This window comes from Chrysemys picta, chromosome 8 (assembly GCF_011386835.1).
Source record: "Chrysemys picta bellii isolate R12L10 chromosome 8, ASM1138683v2, whole genome shotgun sequence".
Taxonomy (NCBI): domain Eukaryota; kingdom Metazoa; phylum Chordata; order Testudines; family Emydidae; genus Chrysemys; species Chrysemys picta.
In genome coordinates, this window is record NC_088798.1 from 31,697,969 (window position 1) to 31,718,822 (window position 20,854).

The following is a 20,854-nucleotide window of genomic DNA, read 5'->3' on the forward strand; positions in this document are numbered from 1 at the left end:
AAAAGCAGGGCAAGCTGTGTAGTGCGCTGCATGGTGTGACACATTGTGATGCTTATTCTGGGTATTACAGCTTTTATGAAGGGAAATCATGCCTCACCAATCTGTTAGAATACTTTGAGGGAGTCAACAAGTGTGTGGACAAGGGTAATCCAGTGGATACAGTGTACTTGGACTTTCAGAAAGTCTTTGACAAGGTCCCTCATCAAAGGCTGATAAGCAAAGTACGTAGTCATGGGATAAGAAGGAAGATCCTTCATGGATCAGTATCTGATTAAAAGATAGGAAACAAAGGGTAGGAATAAATGGTCAGCTTTTGCAATGGAGAGAGGTAAATAGCAGGGTTCCCTAAGGATCTGTACTGGAACCTGTTCTGTTTAACATATTTATAAATTATATGGCAAAGGAGGTGAAGGGTGAGGTGGCAAAATTTGCAGATGATACAAAATAGTTAAATCCAAAACTGACTGTGAAGAGTTGCAAAGGAATCTCACAAAACTGGGTGACTGGGCAACAAAATGATATATGAAATTGAGTGTTGATAAATTAAAGTAATGCACATTGGAAAATATAATTCCAACTATACATATAAAATGATGGGGCTCTAAATTAGCTGTTACCACTCAAGAAAGAGATCTTGGAGTTACTGTGGATAGTTCCCTGAAAACATCTGCTCAATGTGCAGCAGCAGTCAAAAAAAAACTACCTATGTTGGGAACTATTCAGAATGGGATATATAACGAAACAGAAAAATGCCACTGTATAACTCCCACCCACACCTTGAATACTGCATGCAGTTGTGGTTGCCCCATCTCAAAAAAGATATATTAGAATTGGAAAAAGTACAGAGAAGGGCAACAAAAATGATTAGTGGTTTGGAACAGCTTCCATATGAGGAGAGATAAAAAGACTGGGATTATTCAGTCTAGAGGGATTTGATAGATATCTATAAAATCATGAACCGTATCAAGAAAGTGAATAGGAAAGTATTATTTACCCCTTCACATAACACACAAACCAGGGGTCACCTAATGAAATTAATAGGCAGCAAGTTTAAAAAAGTACAAAAGGAAGTACTTCTTCACATAATGCACAGTCTACCTGTGGAACTCATTGTTAGGGGATTCTGTGAAGGCCAGAAGTATAACTGGGTTCAAAAAAGAATTTGATAAGTTAATGGAGGATTGGTCTATCTGGCTATTAGCGAAGATGGTCAGGGAATGTAACCCCATGCTCTGGTGGGTCTCTAAACCTCTAACTGCAAGAAGCTGGGCCTAAACACTGCCTTGTTCTTTCCCTCTGAAGCATCTGGCACTGGCTTCTGTCAAAAGATTGGATACTGAGCTAGATGGACCATTGGTCGGACCCAGTATGGCTGCTCTTATGTACATAAGAGTGGTGCATCTTTTTAATCCATTGGGCTAAAGGATGATTTGACCAAGATTTTTGAGCTCTAATGTTCATACCAGTCAAGCAGAATGTGTCTTTGCAAAATATGCCTATGAAAGGCATACATCTGTTTTCGTCAACAGTAACAGATTCTTGTACAAAGACAAACTTTCAGTCTTTTCCTCCCATTTTATAGGGAAACTATCCGGATTTTATGAATCTACTATTAATCTTTCTAAATATAAAGTGTATTAGTTCTTTTTAAGGTGTGATCGTTCTAATTTTTCTAATGTGGAGGAACACTTGGAAGAAAACTAAAGAGAAAACTTACTTAAATGTAAGGATTTTTTTTGTAGATGTCTTGATATTCTATATAGTAATAGTCTTACAATCTAACTTTCAGACATTAACAAATGTTACAATAGAGCTAAATAAATTATAAATCTGAATTTATATAATACACACATACAGTAGAATCAAAGATGTTAAAGGAAAAATGTATAGAGGAAAACTAAATGGCTTCTCTTTAATTTTGTGGCTCACATATTATTATTTTTATGATGTACATAGTTCTAGATGAGTCATCTAACCAAGGCTTTTTTAAACCAAACACAGAAATATTTATTTATTCGTGGATATAAAGGAAGTCTCAATATTCAAATGAGCAAAATCAGACAGCACCTAATACACTTCTTTCTTATGTAAAAACCCTTCCCCTCCCCCATGATATCTTTCTTGAGTGTAACTAAGAGTGGATGAATGCAACAGCCAATGAAGGGAAGTGCATTGATTCTCCAGCTGCACCCGCAGAAAGAGTGATAACAGAATATGCTAAGAGTATATTGTGACGAACTGGGACTGTTCTTACTGTGGTCTGTGAATGCTGACAGGGGAGTGTGGCTGGGATAGTCTGCATTGGGGGATGGGAGTCTGCCCGAGGGCGAATGCCTGAGCATGTAGCATGGGAGCCCAGGAGGGGGTTGGAGGCCAGGTGACACCTTGGCCTGGGAAACTGAACAAAGGCTGTGGGAGGGGTCGCTGAAGGCAGTGTGTTGGAAGCAGGCTGGAGAGATGGCTGGGAGGCAGAGATGGCTCTGACCCCCCAAAGGGGGGTGGGCTGGGATGCCCTGGGACCCCAAGCTGGACCTAACTGAGGGAGGGGCCCTGTTGTCTGTGCCTGCAAGACCTGTCTTGGACTGTATTCCTGTCATCCAAATAAACCTTCTGCTTTACTGGCTGGCTGAGAGTCATGGTGAATCGCAGGAGGCCGGGGGTGCAGGGCCCTGAGTCCCCCAATACTCCGTGACATATATAAAATAATGAATGGTATACAGAAGGTAGATCAGATGCCTCTGTTTTGTCACATAACACAAGACCAAGGGCACAGTCAATGAAATTGAAATGTGCCAAATTCAAAACTGATTTTTTTTCCCCCATACAAAACAGTCTAGTGCTTAACTACTCTGACAGTTAGGAAGTTTTTCCTGATGTCCAAACTAAACCTCCCTTGCTGCAATTTAAGCCCATTGCTTCTCGTCCTATCCTCAGAGGTTAAGGAGAACAATGTTTATTCCTTCTCCTTGTAACAACTTTTATGTACTTGAAAACTGTTGTCATGTTCCCCCTCAGTCTTTTCTCCAGACTGAACAAATCCAATTTTTTCAATGTTCCCTCATAGGTCATGTTTTCTAGACCTTTAATCATTTCTGTTGCTCTTTTCTGGACTTTCTCCAATTTGTCCATGTCTTTCCTGAAATTTGGCACCCAAAACTGGACACAATACTCCAGTTGAGATCTAATCAGCGTGAGGTAGAGTGGAAGAATTCCTTCTTGTGTCTTGCTTACTACACTCCTGCTAATACATCCCAGAATGATGTTTGCTTTTTTTGCGACAGTGTTATACTGTTGAATCATATTTAGCTTATGATCCACTATGACCCCCAGATCCCTTTCTGCAGTATTCCTTCCTAGGTTATCATTTCCCATTTTGTATGTGTGCAACTGATTGTTCCTTCCTAAGTGGAGTACTTTGCATTTGTCCTTGTTGAATTTCATCCTATTTACTGCAGACCATTTCTCCCGTTTGTCCAGATGATTTTGAATTTTAATCCTGTCCTCCAAAGTACTTGCAACCTCTCCCAGCTTGGTATCATCTGCAAACTTTATAAGTGTGCTCTCTATGCTATTATCTAAATCACTGATGAAGATAGTAAGCAGAACCGGACCCAGAACTGATCCCTGTGGGATCCCACTTGATATGCCCTTCCAGCTTGACTGTGACCCATTAATTATTGTTTGGGAATGGTTTTCCAATCAGTTATGCACCCACTTTATAGTAGCTCCATCTAGGTTGTAGTTCCCTAATTTGTTTGAGAAGGCCATGCGAGATAATATCAGAAGCCTTACTGAAGTCAAGATATACCACATCTACTGCTTCCCCCCCCCCCCCCCCCCCATTCCCCTCAATCTGCATGGCTTGTTACCCTGTCAAAGAAAGCTACACCTCTACCCCGATATAACACGGATATAATTCGGATATAACGCGGTAAAGCAGTGCTCGGGGGGGGGGGGGGGGGAGAGCTGCGTGCTCCAGCAGATCAAAGCAAGTTCGATAACGTGGTTTCACCTGTAACACAGTAAGATTTTTTTGGCTCCTGAGGACAGCGTTATATCGGGGTAGAGGTGTATTAGTTTGGTTTCACACGATTTGTTTTTGACAAATCTATGCTGACTGATATTTATCACCTTATTATCTTAGGTGTGTGCAAATTAATTGCTTAATTATTTACTCCATTAGCTTTCCAGGTACTGAAGTTAAGCTGACTGGTCTATAATTCCCCGGGTTGTCCTTATTCCCCTTTTTATAGAGTGGCACTATATTTGCCCTTTTTTCAGTCCCTTGGAATCTCTCCCATCTTCCAGGAGTGTTCAAAGATAATTGCTAATGGCTCATATATCTCCTCAGTCAGCTCCTGGAGTATAACAGGATCATAGGCGTGCGCACGGGGTGTGCCCAGGGACACCCTAACGCAGGGGTGGAAAAATGGCCCCACTCTCCCAGCGCAGCAAGCCGCGGGGTCCGCGCTCCCAGGCCGGAGTGCCCGGCCGAGCACAGCAAGTCGCTGGCCCCTCCCCCGCCTTCCCTCCCTCCCCTGGAGCCATGCCGCTCTGGGGGCCGGGGCTGCGCGCTCCCGTGGGGCAGTGTTTGGCTCCGCGGGGAGGCAGACACGCTCCCCGCTCATCAGAGCCATGCTGCCGCGCACGCAGTATTCTGAGGGGCGGGGCTGCCCGCTCCTGCGGGGCAGCATGTCTGTCTCTGCACGGAGTCAGACATGCTGCTAGGAGCCTCATGGTAAGGGGTCTGGGGCTGGGGGGGGTTGGATAAGGGATGGGGGCAGTCAGGGGACAGGGAGCAGGGTGAGTTGGATAGGGGGTGGGATCCCGGGGGGGTGGTTGGGGTGGAGGGCCTCTGGAGGGGGCAGTCAGGGAGCGGGGGGAGGGGGTTAGATGGGGCATGGGAGTCCCGGGGTCTGTCAGGAGGCGGTGGGTGGATAGGGGTCAGGGCACAGGGAGCAAGGAGGGTCCTGGGGGGGCAGTTAGGGTAGGGGGGGGTCTCTGGAGGGCGTGGTCAGAGGACCAGGAGCTGGGGGGGAGGTTGGATGAGTCGGGAGTTTTGGGGGTCCTGTCAGGGGGCGGAGAGCAGTTGGATAGGCTTGGGAGTCCCAGGGGGCGGGGATGTGGATAAGGGTTGGGGCAGTCAGGGGACAGGTAGGGGGTAGGGTCCTAGGGGAGCAGTCAAGAGACAAGGAGCAAGGAGGCTTAGATAGGGGCAGGGGTCCCAGGAGGGGGTAGTCAGGGGACAAGGAGCAGGGGGGTTGGGAGTTCTGAGGGGGGCAGTCAGGAGGTGGGAAGTAGGAGGGAGTGGATGGGGTGGGGGCAGGGCTAGGGCAGGCTGGAGGCGAGGCTAGGGCTGGGCTCCCTGGGTGCACACCCTAATGAAATGTGCTGCGCACGCCTATGAATAGGATGTATTTCATCAGGCCCTGGTGACTTGAAGATATTTAACTTGTTCTTTCCCTATTTTAGCCTTTGATCTTACCTCATTTTCACTGGCATTCACTATCTTAGATGTCCAATTGCTACTAAACTTTTTGGTGAAAACTGAAACAAAATAGTCATTTAGCACTTCTGCCATTTCCACATTTTCTGTTATTGTTTTTTCCGCCTGATTGATTAGCATTTCTAGTTAATAAACACAACTAAGGGCCTCCCACCAAACTCTTGTCCTTTGTTTTTAATATTAAAAAGCAATTTTCTAATAGTAATAAGACACACCAACACATTGGGAAAAACACCAACCCTGGGTGCACCAGTAACAGATCTGTTGTGATTTATTGATAGAGCACAGGTTTCCGAGTGGTAGCCATGTTAGTCTGTATCAGCAAAAAGAACGAGAAGTACTTGTGGCACCTTAGAGACAAATAAATTTATTTGAGCATAAGCTTTAGTGGGCTAAAACCCACGGCATAAGCTTTCGTGGGTAAAACCCACGGATCAAGTGGGTTTTAGCCCACTAAAGCTTATGCTCAAATAAATTTATTTGTCTCTAAGGTGCCACAAGTACTCCTCGTTCTTTTTGCTAGAGCACAATGTCCTTCTGAAATGCTTATCTCCTTTCCATGGGGTTCTGGGAAATTAATCCCCAGTGAGATCACATGACTTAACTTCACATACAGTGACCATCATAATTCCAGGTACCAAGACAGCTCTTCATCACAGGCTTTGTTTAAAAAGGCTCTGACTGTCAAAGCAGCATATGTATGTCAGTCTGTCTGGACCCTGGGACTGCGTAAGGGGTTTCTATTCACCACAAGAGCGCCACCTCCTGGACAAATCTGGCGTAGCAACTTTCTACCAGTAGTTAGTCACTGTGGTGGTCTCTCTTTCTGTAACTTTCAGTGTTCCCTCTTTGCACTCAGCCCTCTTGCTGGGTCCCTATATGGTCTCCCTTTCTGGGGTATGAAACTCTCACTGGATCAGCTCTCAGGATGGTGCCTCCAACAGTCCTGCTAGTGGCTTGTAGTGGAATCCAGACCTTCCCTCAACAGTGGGTTCCAGCCCAGGGACCTTATAATCAGCAGCCGCCAAGGTCTGCACAGTCTCCTTCCTTGATGCTGTTTCCCTTGGCTTCTTCCTACGCTGCAGTCTCAGGTTTTCCTTCTTCACAACTCCTCTGGGATTGGCCCTTCTTCTAGGGCTAGGATCCCAAGGCTTATTCTCCCCATGGTTTTCCTTCTCCCCACCTCTCTGCTCCCAGCGAGTGACTGCAGAATCTCCCTTTTCAGCCCCTGCTACTTCAAATTTCCTCTTTGTATTCCTTACCTAGTTCTCCCCTAGCTGGGCTTGATCAGCAATTAGTAATTTATGAATCTCTGGGTCTCCCTCCATATGCAACTATGAAGGTTAATTGGCTTCTTCTGGACCACCTTAACCCCTTCAGGACTGATATGGGTGCTTTGAAACGTTCTGCATTCACGGAGACTCAGGCATTAAAAGATCTAAGCACAACAGATGTTGCAACAAGTACTCAGCTCTGACTCTGAGGCTGGGTTTGTACATTTCTGTTAAAAGTGCATGATGTTTTTTACCCTGGATCTTCTCTCATGTAGGAGCTGGGGTGCCCACATCTGTATGCACGTTGTGCACAGTGCATACCACTGTTGGGGAGTAGGGCCACCCGGAGTGAGGGAAAAGGGGGAAGTTTGCCCCGGGCCCCCAAACCTGAGTGATGCTGCAATTCCATACACTGGGTCGCAACACCACTCACTGAAACTTGGCTCGGCAGCCCTTTGAGATGGGGGGGGCTGCCAGGCCAAAGCTGAGTGTCGCTAGCTGCCATGCTAAATTAAAGTGAGAGTGGTTTAGTTGTGTACCATATGAAAAAATTTGGAGGGCATCCACGTGTAGAAGTGTTACCAATAGTAAAATAGAAATCTGTAGCAGTAAGGGCATGGGAGAAAATCAGAGCAATAAGGTAAAAACAGGTCAGCAAAGTAGATAAAACTATGATCTTGCAAGGTCTGATGTTCCTAGACAATGTCACATTTATCCAGATTATTTCCAATAGAATGGCTTGAGGTGTTTTAATGAACTAAAAATATACCTCCACCCTAGCTTACTTTTCATTAATCTCCTAGAGTAGTTTGGTGAATTGGTCTGCTGTGTTATGTGATCTGTAGGACCCTACCAAATTCACGGTCATGAAAAATATGTCACGGACCATGAAATCAGACCTCCCCTGTGAAATTTAGCTATTGGAGGGAGGGAGGGAGGGAGAGAGAGCAACAGGGCTGGGGACACACCAGTCAGGGTCTCCTACTGTTCACCGGCTCTAGCTACTAGGCTGCGTCGGGCTGGGGAGGGACAGGACTTCCTCTTCCCCTGCACGGCTACTCACAGTGGAGATCAGACCCACCTCCACCTCTGGGAACCTCCTCCAGCTCTGAAGGCAGCAAAGAAGTGAGGCTGGCAATACCGTGACCACTCTCTACAACAGCTTTGTGACCCCCACGCCCATGGCCCCCTGTTGGGTTGATACCCCAGGGTTGCAACATTGAAATTTCAGGTGTAAACATCTGAAAACATGAAATTGACCAATTTTAAAACCTTCTGTCCATGAAATTGACCAAAATGGACTGTGAATTTGTTAGGAGGCCCTAGTGATCTACTTTGCAAACTTTAAATATGATTTGGGAATAAATATCAGCTGCTGCTAACTGAGTTTCTTCACCTCTTTGTCATCCTGAGTGTTTACATTTTAAAACTTCCCTCTTTTTTAATAGGATCGAAAACTTCTTGCTACAGCTCAACAGATGCTCCAGGACAGCAAGACGAAAATAGAAGTCATAAGGATGCAGATTCTTCAGGCAGTCCAGACCAATGAATTGGCTTTTGATAATGGTGATGAAGTAGAGAGGACAGAAATGTGCTTACTAATGTTAGAATTTTACATAGGGACGTACTAATATGCATTTATGACTGCAAGAAAACCTTGGCGGATGAGGAGGTCAGATAGAAGACAGGCTTTGTTTTTAGTGAACTTAAATAGTACAGAACAATAGAGATGCCACACTACATATTCAGACCTGAATGTGATTTTTCTAAAGAAAAGGTGCTTTCCCTTATTTGTAGTTTGCGGTTTGCTTTGCATTACACTTTTCACACGTCGGCCTTTCCATTTTGGCTTTTCCTTTAATAGTTCAGTTTAGATTAAGGTCCAAATTCTGCCCACCTAACTCATGTGGATAGTCTAGGACTATTAGTTCTATTGGGAACAGTTAAGAGAGTAAGGCAAATAGGATTTGGGCCCACATCTGGAAATTTTAGGCCAGGGAAGAAATGATGAGTTTTTACAAACCAAAGCACAAAATTGTCTCAGACCAAATCTTTTCATTGCTCAAACACTACATTTCAGAATTTAGTGGTGTGGTTTTTTGGGTTTTTTTGGGGGGAGAAAGTTCCCTTGCAGGCTGTGAGAACCTGTCTGCTATTTTTCAGTCTACAGGGAAATTTTACAGATAAGTTAAAGGCCATGAACTATTATAGTATGATGCTGTAAAATTATGAGCATAGTGGTATATCTCTTGATTTTAAATCTTGTACATGTATATCTTGTGAATTATTGAAATTGCCTGATCATCAGGGCTTGAAATATCCATTTGCTAATGATAAGTGGGAAGTCTTTTTACTGCGAAGTGTCATAAATTTTGTCAAACTACATTTCTAAATTTTATGGTTGCAAAGAGAACCTACCAAATGTAAACCAATGCAGTGTTATCTTCTTGAGTATGCAGACATGGACTGCAGTGTCTCCACTGCTGCTCCTAACTTTGCCAAACAGTACTAGAAGGTAAGGTAATATATTTTATTGGACCAACTTCTGTTGGTGAGGGAGACAAGCTTTTGAGTACACAGCTCTTCTTCAGGATATTACCCAACCCATCTTGTCTCTCTAATATCCTGGGATTGATACGGCTACAAGAACACTGAATACGTCAATAACACTGGTCATGTTCGCTCTTACTATTCTGAACTCTGGAGGCAGTAGTGAAACTGTCAAGAAATTATCTGCTGCTGCTTGGGAAATCTGAGCACGAGCAGAAGGAGTCACTAGAGTTACTGACCAAAAACAATTTGGGAAAGGCCTGGTGTAAGACCTCTCTCATCCCCCATTCTTGCAGCAGCCACAAGAGCTGGGGTGTGGTGTGGAATAGGGCAACAGTTAGAGCTTCAAATTGATCAGACATCATCTTGTCAGAGACTGATATGAAAGATGAAGTCTCCAATTTGGGTTCAGAGGCAGAAATCTAGAAGAAAAACTCAAAACCGTACCCTTTCCAGTAGGTAGGGGGCTGTGAGGGAGATTTGGCTTTTTGCAAGGGCATTGTCCCTTAATTTCCCTGCGGAGGATCACTGTCTTTGATATCCTCTAGTTAGTAAGTTTAGTTCTTTGGTTAGTATCAGTCTAGTGCATTTATCAAGCTCGGAACATAATCCTTTAAATGCAACACTTTGGATTTCATTATTGCTTCTATAACGTGGATATGATCTGCTTCTCTTTTACAGTCTAACAAAGCTGCATCTATTTTTCCTATACTGTTAAATTCTGCATCTATTAAATTATTTTTATTGCTAAATATTGAGAACAAAAGTAATAGATGGTATTCAGTGAAGATTAAATGTTTGTTTATTTGTAGCAAAACCTGTGATAAGCCCTCTTGAGCTTCGAATGGAAGAACTGCGGCATCATTTTAGGATAGAGTATGCAGTAGCAGAAGGTGCAAAGAACGTGATGAAATTGCTTGGCTCTGGAAAAGTTACCGACAGAAAAGCACTTTCAGAAGTAACTTTTTAATGTAGTTTATGACATTATATTTTAAATACTATGTTTGAAGAATGTGGATTGTTCTAAAAATCTTTTTTTTAATTTATATCGAACAAGGCTCAAGCAAGATTTAATGAATCAAGCCAGAAGCTGGACCTCTTAAAGTATTCATTAGAACAAAGACTGAATGAACTTCCTAAAAACCATCCCAAAAGCAGTATTATTATAGAGGAGCTTTCATTGGTCTCTTCACCAACACTAAGTCCACGTCAAAGTATAATATCTACTCAGAACCAGTATAGTACACTATCCAAACCTGCAGCTTTAACAGGTATGTGGTTTTGTATAATTTACTACTCCTTTTGATTAAACTTACTTGAGAATTCAAGTGACACATACATACGTTATTCTATATTGTCTGTAAAAGTATGTGGAAATAGCTCATTCTTACATGCTTTTCTTAAACAAAATAGTTGTAGGATATATGACCAAAACACACACAATAAAATGTTAAGCTAGATTTAGTAAAGATGTTACATAATTTGTATATAAATATAAAGGTTTAGTGCAGTGGTTCTCAAACTGGGTGTCGGAACCCCTCAGGGGGTCGTGAGGTTATTACATGGGGGGGGTCGCGAGCTGTCAGCCTCCACCCCAAACCCCGCTTTGCCTCCAGCATTTATAATGGTGTTAAATATATAAAGTATTTTTAATTTATAAGGGGGGGTCTCACTCAGAGGCTTATTGTGTGAAAGGGGTCACCAGTACAAAAGTTTGAGACCCACTGCTTTAGTGTTTGTAGTGGCTGATAGAATTGAGGTTCCTTAAATATATCTGATATGTACAAAGTTCAATTAAAAAAAGAAATGTTCTGGTCCTTAAGTAGGTCTCTAGAATAATGCTAGCACTTTTCATCTTTAGATTATCAAATGAATTATAAAGATGGATAAGTATGGTTATCTCCATTTTACAGATGGGGAAACTGAGGTGCAGATGAGTTAAATGACTTGCCTAGATCACATACCAAGTTAGTGGCAGAACTGAGAATAGAACCCAGGTCTCCTCACAGCCCCATACCTTATCCACTGGGTCTCAGTGGCTCCCTGGAAGGCGAGATTTATGTTTTAAAAAAAAAAAAAAAAATTAAAACTATATTTATAAAGTAGAGAAATGTTCAAATATTCCCTAATGTAAATGCACAAAAATATTAAGCTCTCTGTTTATTTGTGCTAATGGTTTTCCGAGATTAAAATAGCTAAGTATGAGGAATTAAGTGATAGTATTCACAGGACTAAATGTCTGCATAGTTGGTTATGAAAGTCAAGATTATATAGTCAGTCAATGTCTCAGAGATGCTGTTTGTCTTGAATTGTGGAACCTCATAAAGGTTTCAAGATATCTGGTATGTTTTTAATGAAGATCTCAAATACATCCCTCCAGATTTTACTTTGTTTACTTAAAGCAGGTGTTGAATAAAACTGTGTTCAGATATGTTGCGTTTATTGAATTATTAAATAAACTACCGAATTAGAAGTGCTAATCCAGCTGTTTTCCTTTGTTTTCCCCTACATGACTTTACCTTTAACTACTAAACTGAACTGTAACAGAGGAAGTTTGTCGTTGTCTTCCCCCCCCCCCCCCCCCCCAATAAAAAAAAAACAAATACAGGAAGTCAAATTCTGTCTTTGCAACACAGGGGCTATATGTGTATATCTGAGGGCAGAGTTTGGCCTTATGAGTTTAATTTTTAAAAAATTAATAAAACAAACACAAACTTTTCTTGGTATGCCAGGCTGCACCAACGTTAATAACGTGGAATGATTCTTCTTGTCTTACGTTTAGATCAAATAAGAAATGTAACAACTGGACAAAAAGCGGAGATACAAAGTTCTGCAAATCCCTCTGGCTATCTGTGTGGCGTTTTTACAGATTCAGCACAGTCTTTCTCCAAATCAATGTGATTTCACTAGGGATTTTTACTGGAGCACTGAGGATTTCAGTGTCCCTGGGTGGTATTAATGTCCTGACCCTTGCTTTTAAAACCATTTTATCTTTCTCTTAAATTCTAATCTTATATCAAGACAGGTGGCAAAATAGTTAATCTTTAAATATTTCTTACTGATAGTTTCATTAATTATCTTGCAGTCTTGACAAAGTGAATTTTAAAAAAATGCAAGACGCACTGAAGTGCAGCAAAGGAAATTGAATGGTTACTTTTTTGGGTTTTTTTAAACTGAACTGTTGCATTAGTGCTGCAAATAACCATGCATATATTTTTGCCCTCAACAGGAACAGACTCATGAGTAGAGTATATATTAATTCCCTGAATAATCAAAAATGATTCCAAACAACATGGCTTGGTTAATTGGGGTTTATTGCTCCCAGACAGTGATGTGTCAGCCTCAGAGAAGATGTGACATCACTAGTTTGTTGCTATCATCTGGTTGAGGATGAGACAAGTACCACTAGCTGCCTGTGGTATTGGGGACTGTGCCTTTAAGGGCTGAGCTTCCCAGAAAGAGTCTGAGCAGGGTGCTGTGAAGATCTTACTATGCACAGCCATTTGGAACGGACACAGGATAAAGCAGGGTCCTTACGCACTGATGCTCACCAAATACGACACTGCCCTCATCACATGGCAGCTGCAGGTGGAGGACTGCAGACTAGCAGGGGTGCTGGAACAATTTGTATAGTGGGGGTGCTGAAAGCCGTTGAATCAAACTATAAGCCCTGTATATAATGAGCTCCAGCACCCCTAGTTCCAGCACCTATGAAGACTAGTATAATTCAAATATAGTTAACTGCTTTTCAGGCTAATATACTTATTAGTTGGTGACATCCCTTGATACACTGCAAGAAAAGAATCTAAATCTTCATTTAAAGGAAAAATGCTTTTACAGGCGAGTCTCATCTTGCGCTGGGGTTACGTTCCGTTGTCAGTGCGAAAATCACATATGATCAAAATTACATTTAGTGTAATGGCGGGCGGAATCGCCCGCACTACTGGTACAGTATTTAAATTGTTATTTTTCTCTTTTTTTTTGTTTTGTTTTTGTTTTTGCTGACTGCGCAAAGCTGAATTCGCGCATGTTAAATGCACGTAAGATGAGACTCTCCTCTATTACATGAAATGTATTAAATGCTGAAGACTTTCATGTCATCAGACACTTTAAAATCTGTCCACATTTTAGGCCTTTGAAGAAATATCATGAGCACCTAGTGTTGTCTTTCAGGTGGAGCAGGGGGGGGCAAAAAACCTAATTGGCTTCAAGACTCAGTTTGATAAAGTTATGGAGGGGATGGGACTGCCTACAATGACACATAGTTGATCTGGGAGTGCTAGTAGCAAATATCCCCAAAGGCTAGTGATGAGAATCTAGATGGGGAGGGCTCTGAGTTACTACAGAGAATTATTTCTCAGATGTCTGGCTGTTTGGGTCTTGCCCAAATGCTCAGGGTCTAACTGACCACCATATTTCGGGTTGGGAAGGAATTTCCCCAGGGTCAGATTGGCTGAGATTCTGGGAGGTTTTCGCCTTCCTCTGCAGCAGGGGTCACGGGTCACATGCAGGTTTAAACTAGAGTAAATGGTGGATTCTCTGTAACTTGAAGTCTTTAAATCATGATTTGAGGATTTCAGTAACTCAGCAAGAAGTTATGGGTCTATTACAAGAGTGGGTGGAGTAGGTTCTGTGGCCTGCAATGTGTAAGAGGTCAGACTAAATAATCAAGATGGTCCTTCTGGCCAAAGTCTGTGAGTGTACAAGTTTTAAATGAATTTGATTGCATCAGTATGAACATTCTAACTCTAGAAGGAGGAGGGTGTCTTCTTGGATGTCCATTGGATGTATTGTTAATTCAGACATTATCATGTTACTGCAGAGAGGGTAAGGATTGAGAAGCAGCCTGAAGGCCTCATACCCACTTGTGTAAAAGACCATCTTCTTCAGCAAATCTAGATATGTTTAAGTTACGAAAGATCAAGAGATTTTAAATTATGCATATATTTAACTCCTGAGTTAAGTGTGCAGGAACAAAATTAGATTTGTTAATGTTTCTTCAACAAACTAGTAGTATCATTAGTCACTTAAAAAAAAAAAAGCATGCTGGTGTTCTCTTTAACTTTATTTTAGTTATATGATTTTTAGTAAGCTGAGATTGTCCCTTCAACAGAGAGTATTAATTTTAAATTTTTCTTATTAAATTGAAAACTCAAAAAATGAATTTAGCTTTCACCATTGATCTACTTACTTATTTGTATTTTTAACTACTTGGGAAATAAAATGGAGTTGCCAGTCTATTTAAAGTCAGTTTCCCTTTTTGCATTAGCACAATGCTGCAATGTTTAGGTTGCAAAAATAGCATTATAATGCTATCTAGAAACCTTGTTAAAAGCCTTATATTTTAAAAACATTCATAGGTTTTCATTGCTGTTGGGTTTTATAAAAGATTATTTTAAATTACCTAATTTTTGGGTCAAATATGACATGACAGTATCTCTTTAATTGCTGTACATAGGTAAGCATTTCAATATTGTCATAACTTAATGCTTTCATACTTAACATAATGAGTATTCGGGTTTTTTCTACAAAAAATAAAACCTGCCGCGCTTCAATACATGTGCTCTCATTCAGAAAGTAAATTATTTACTTTATAGTGTTGCTCATCACATTTTATTGACTAATGCCTGCTAGTGTACAGTAGACATCATTGTATCTGTTCCCTAAATTTAATATTAACACAGCTGTCATTTGTGAGAAAATTGCCTTTTCTTTAAATTTCAGTTGACAATTTCTCTTCTTCCCTACTGATGTAGTCATCAGTTGTGTTAATTTTCTTTTGCTTAAATATTAAGAATTAAGATCTTTACATGTAAGCATAATCAAATAGATTTTTTAAATTGCTTTGTGCTATACCACTGAATTGTAACCCCTGCTGATGATTGATTCCATAATTGTTTAATCTTGATGTTTTTAATTTCAGTGGATTTCCTTCCAATAAATTAACACTACTATCTAACTTGAGTCTCTCATCACTTATCTGAAGCAAATATCTGTGAATTCTATTACTCAGTAACTTCTGTATTGGTCAGAATGTGATGTTCTAATATGAAATCATTCACTAATCATTGCACTGTGTACATATAAGAACTTAGTATGTGACAAAAGCAATTGTTTTTATCTTGTTTCAGGTACTTTAGAAGTAAGGCTCATGGGTTGCCAAGATATTCTGGAAAACGTCCCTGGTCGATCAAAAGCTACGTCAATTACTCTACCTGGCTGGAGTCCAAGTGAAGCCAGATCATCTTTCATGAGCAGAACAAGCAAAAGTAAAAGTGGGAGTAGTCGAAACCTTTTGAAAACAGATGATTTGTCCAGTTTAGTATTCTTTTTATTTTTTAAACAGTCTAATTGAAATGCTCAGAAAAAGTTAATTGTTTGTTTAAAAAAGCCCTGCAATATAAAACCTGCTCAGCGACTGTACCTTTATTACAGCTAAACCTCAAGCAATCACTTCCTGTTCTGTTATGCATATTGCTCAGGAAGAAAGATGGCAGTAAAACAAAAATTGACATTGTTTTAAATATTACCAAAGTGTTAAGAGGGGTTCTTGGTGGGGCTGTTGCTACTGTATAGGACGAATGACGGAAGAGAAGAGCGTAAGAGAATTCAAAATTTCATCAGATTTACCAACCACATACCCACATGGTTTTTGAGAAAAGTGCATTTTTATATTTGTGGCTTGTGTAACTGAGAAATGGATTTCAAACTTAAAAATGGTCTAGCTCTTCATCTGATATGTTGATGGATCGAAAATTCTTTAATCCTAAATTTAATTGGTTCATGTGGGCATAATGGTATTTTTTAGTAAGGCATTAACACTGAAGTTTTTTTGTTTTTGTGGAAAATCCTCTTATACCTTTTAAGCTGAGTTTGTGTAACTTACTTACAGATGAAATCTGTGCTGTATTGAAGCTGGACAACACTGTGGTTGGTCAAACTAGCTGGAAGCCTATTTCCAATCAGTCATGGGATCAGAAGTTTACACTGGAACTAGACAGGGTAAAGACACTACTGTTTCCATTGATGGAGATTGTCAGTTCCATAGATTAATTTCATGCTTCTTTGTGTCTGTTCTTTTCAGCTGTTATGAACCTATTCAGATTCCCTGTATATAAGTATTCCTGTTCTTCATGGAAGCAATTTCATGGCATGAAGTGTTAGTTCTTCTTCGAGTGCTTGCTCATATCAATTCGTTAGGTGTGTGCGCGCCGCTTCCATGGAAGGTTTTTTTTTTTCCCCAACAGCACCCATTAGGTTGGCTCTGGAGCCCCCTGTAGTCGCACCTTCATAGCGCCACGTATAGGGCCCCACCGATCTGCCGCTTCTCCAGTTCCTTCTTACTGCTAGTGGTGGTTGTTGGACCGTTTCGTCTCTCATCTTCAATGAGCGATCCTCTAGCATATGTTCTGTAAATAGTTAAAGATAGTTTTAAAAATTGTTGTAGTTAGTTAGACATCTGGACTTGGGGTACTGGGGGGTATTTCCTTCCCCCGCTTCCCCGTCCCTCTCCTGGGCCCGGGGCATGCCTCAGACCCAGGGGTTTAAGCCATGCGGGGTTTGCCAGAAGCCTATCCCAAAGGGTGGCCTGCACTTGGCTTGTCTAAAGTGCTTGGGGGAGTCCCATTAAGCAGACAGGTGCAAGATCTGTAGGAGCTTTCGCCCCCTCACAAAGGAGGAGAGGGATCAAAGACTAAAGTTGCTGCTAATGGAAGCAGCTCTCCGCCCTCAGTCTGAGTCGAGCTCTGTGGACATGGCACCGGGCTCCTCAGTGTCGGTGCGCAGCGCACTGGCTTCAGTTGAGGAGGTGCCGAGGAAGGACTCTGGGAGCAGAGACCCTCGGCACTGGCATTGCCTTACGCCGAGCATGGCGCAGGATCAGTCTTGGCACTGCTCACAGTCTGCTGTCCCAAAGAAGCAGCACAGGAAGACTGATAGAGGGTGCTCCCCTTCCCACGCACAGGAACGTGAGCCCAAGGGAGGGAGACCAGTGCAAGACCGTACCTCCCCTCCAGCTCAACAGTCGTCACAGTTGACTCCGGGACCCTGGCACCAATCCCCAGCAGCGATGGGCACTAGAGCCACCGGCACTCCCAGTCAGCGGGGATGACCCAAACATTTCCCCCGGTACCGTGGCCACCACAATGGCAGGTACCAGCTCAGATGCCAACCCAGTGGCCCTTCTGGACCCCGAGGGCTTACCACCATTCCCAGGGGTCCACCTCGGTACGCTCCTTTTCCATCAGGTCCGAGAGAAGGACTGCGTCTAGGGGCAAGGATTTCTCCCGGGCATTAGCCACCGCTACCACTGCCAGTGCCACAATTGGTACCATGCCCTGCACCGACAACAGACCCAGCACCATGGCTATACTAGTATCACGGACGGTATCACGACCAGTACCAGAGCCAGCACCGAAGCGGACTCTGACTTGGGGGTGGAGCCACAGCGTTTTGAAGAGCCGGATGGGCAGGAGGGCCCCTCTCATATTCTGGACTCCTCATCATCGTCTCCAGATGAGGCGGTGGCAGGGATATCTTTGGGGCCCCTCTTCTTGACAGCAGAGCCCACCTTGAACTTCTGAGGCGGGTTGCTCAGAACTTCGGGGTACAGATGGAGGAGGTTACTGAGGTGTCAGACCCAGTGTTAGACATTTTATCCCTGGCAGGACCCACCAGGGTGGCCCTTCCCCGATAAAGACCATTCAGGAAAACACAAAACCCCTGTGGCAAATACCATCTACTCTGGTCCTACAGGTAAGGGAGTCGAGAGAAAGTACTTTGTGCTCTCCAAGGGCTATGAATACTTGTTTACCCACCCCCCGCCGGACTCATTGGTAGTGGCGGCTGTTAACGCAAGGGAAAGGCAAGAGCAACAAGGACCTACCCCTCGAGCTAAGGACGCAAAGAAGCTGGACCTCTTTGGGAGGAGGATATACTCCACTGGGAGGCGTCCGCTTTGGATTGCAAACCAGCAGGCGATCCTTAGCTGATATAACTTCAAGTCTTGGGACGCAATGTCCAAATTCTCGGACCTTGTCCCACCGGATTCTAAGCTGGAATTCTCTGCTCTCATGGACGAAGATGTGCCAGGACGTTGCTGCAAGCGGCATTAGACTCAGTGGACTCTGCGATGTGGATGATGTCTTCGGGCATCACAATGCGCCGTTGTTCATGGCTGCAGGCCTCGGGCCTCCCTGGGGAGGTCCCACAGACAATTCAGGACCTACCATTTGAGAGGGCCACATTATTTTCAGAGAAAACAGACTTGAGACTCCACAGTCTGAAAGACTCCCGAGCCACTCTAAGATCGCTGAGTGTGCACACTTCTGCCACCCAGCATAGACAATTTATGCCTCAACCTGCAACACAACCATACCAGGGGCAGTTTAGGCAGGACCAGAACCGCCGTCACCCAACCCCTGAATAACAGGGGGTCTGGATCGTCCAGGCAGCCACCAGGCCCTAGGCAGACTTTTTGAGGATGTGCCCAACGGTGTTGTACCAACCTTTCAACTGGATCCTTCTTTCCCGTTTTCGGAACATCTATCCCATTTCTACCAAGCGTGGTCCCAAATCACCTCAGACCATTGGGTCCTCCGAACGGTAGAGATGGGATATTCTCTCCAATTTTCCTTGCCCCCCTTTCCCGTCCCTCTTCACGGACCCCTCTCATGAGCAACTTCTCGTCCAAGAGGTACAAACCCTCCTATCAGCGGGAGCTCTGAGGTTCCACTGGAGCTCAGGGGAAAGGAGTTTTACTCCTGGTATTTCCTAATACTGAAAGTAAAAGGGGGCCTTAGACCCTTCTTGGACCTGCACAGTCTCAACAGGTTCATGAAGAAACTAACGTTTCTAATGGTCTCTTAGGCACTATTATCCCGTCCCTGGATCCAGGAGATTGGTATGCCACCCTCGACTTGAAGGACACACATTTCCATAATTCTGCCCTATAGGTGCTTCTTAAGGCTTACAGTTGGGAGTTCCCACTACCGATTCACAGCGCTACCGTTCTGCCTATTGTCAGCACTTCAGGTGTTCACCAGATGTATGTCAGTCATGGCCACATTTCTGGGGAAAAGGTAGATTCAGGTATTTCCTTACCTAGATGACTGGCTAGTCAAGGGCCGGTCCAGAACACAAGTGGATCAACATGTTTCCCTCATAAGATCCACCTTCAACGCAATGGGTCTCCTCCTAAACACTCAAACGTCAATGCTTACCCCTACTCAGAGAATAGAGTTCATAGGAGCAGTGCTAGACTCCGCACAGACCAGAGTGTTCCTGCCCCAATCCCGCTTCCAGGACATTCACATAATACAGGCTCTCAAACAATTCCCTATAACCACAGTAAGGAGTTGCTTAAAAATCCTAGGTCACATGGCATCTTGCACGTATGTAGTACAACATGTGAGGCTCAGACTCAGACCTCTCCAAGCTTGGCTGGCATCAGTGTATTGACCAAGCAGGCACAGTCTAGACATGGTGGTTACCCTTCCACCAGACGCTCTCAAGTCTCTTCACTAGCAGCTCAACCCACACTTGGTGTGCGCAGGGGTTGCGTTTTCCAAACCCGACGACCGATGCCTCAGCCATGGGGTGGGGGACACACCTTTGGGAGCACAGAACTCAGGGCCTCTGGTCTCAAGAGGAACTGATGCTTCACATCAATGTAAGGGAGCTCAGGGTGGTCCAGCTGGCATATCAGGCCTCTCCTGGGGAGGGAAAGTGCATATCAGTCCTGACAGACAATACAACAGCGATGTTTTATATCAACAGACTGGGGTGCACGCTCCTCTCCCCTGTGTGAGGAAGCCCTCTAGCAGATCACCTCAGCAGGTCTTTACACAACCATGAGTGGTCTATCCGCCTGGATGTGGTAAATAATATTTTCCAGAGGTGGGGAGTTCCCCAGATTGATCTGTTCGACACAAGGGCCAATAGGAAGTGCCTACAGTTCTGCTCCTTCCTAAACCACAGCCCGGATTTGTTGGCGGATGCATTTCTCCTTCCATGGAAGTACTGCCTGTTCTACGCATTCCCTTCCATACCACTGATTCACAAGGTCCTCCTCAAAGTCCGGAGCGACGGAACCTCAGTGATCCTGGTGGCACTGGCCTGGCCACGTCAGCATTGGTATACCAAGTTACTGCAGCTATCGGTGGACACTCCAGTTCCTCTACTGCTAGTTCCGGACTTCGTCACTCAATATCACAGAAGGCTTCAACACCCCCAATCTCGAGTCTCTCCACCTCTTGGCTTCGAAGCTGCATGGTTAAACCCGCTAGAGCTTATATGCTCAGACCCTGTTAGGGAGGTTCTTCTGGGTAGCAGAAAGCCTTCAACCAAAGCAACTTACCTAGCCAAGTGGAAGAGATTCGCGATTTGGTGCTTTTGGAATTGTATCCCTCCAACACAATCGTCGGTCCCCTTTATCTTAGACTATCTTCTAAAGTTGGAACAGCAGGGCTTGTCTCACTCCTTGATAAAGGTTCACCTGGCTGCCATCTCAGTTTTTCACCCAGGA

At 43.6% G+C, this 20,854-nt stretch overlaps 1 protein-coding gene and 1 long non-coding RNA gene across 7 annotated transcripts in view; one reads left to right on the plus strand and one right to left on the minus strand.

Moving 5' to 3' along the window:
• The window catches only part of PKN2 (protein kinase N2), a 110,943-nt gene that overhangs the window by 65,762 nt on the left and 24,327 nt on the right, over positions 1-20,854 (plus strand). For all 6 annotated transcript variants that reach the window (XR_010589694.1, XR_010589693.1, XR_010589696.1 and 3 more), the window contains 5 exons: positions 8,229-8,346; positions 10,143-10,288; positions 10,388-10,601; positions 15,462-15,647; positions 16,223-16,332. Coding sequence is in view for 2 of the 6 variants with exons in the window: in XM_005298100.5 (XP_005298157.2) it covers positions 8,229-8,346; positions 10,143-10,288; positions 10,388-10,601; positions 15,462-15,647; positions 16,223-16,332 (774 nt within the window). In the remaining 4 variants the exon portion in view is untranslated. The remainder of the gene's footprint in view (positions 1-8,228; positions 8,347-10,142; positions 10,289-10,387; positions 10,602-15,461; positions 15,648-16,222; positions 16,333-20,854) is intronic.
• On the minus strand, positions 16,517-18,344 carry LOC122172193 (uncharacterized). Its single transcript, XR_006172266.2, has 2 exons — positions 18,215-18,344; positions 16,517-16,739 (listed from the first exon to the last, which is right to left on the minus strand). It is a non-coding gene; the product is annotated as an uncharacterized LOC122172193 (long non-coding RNA).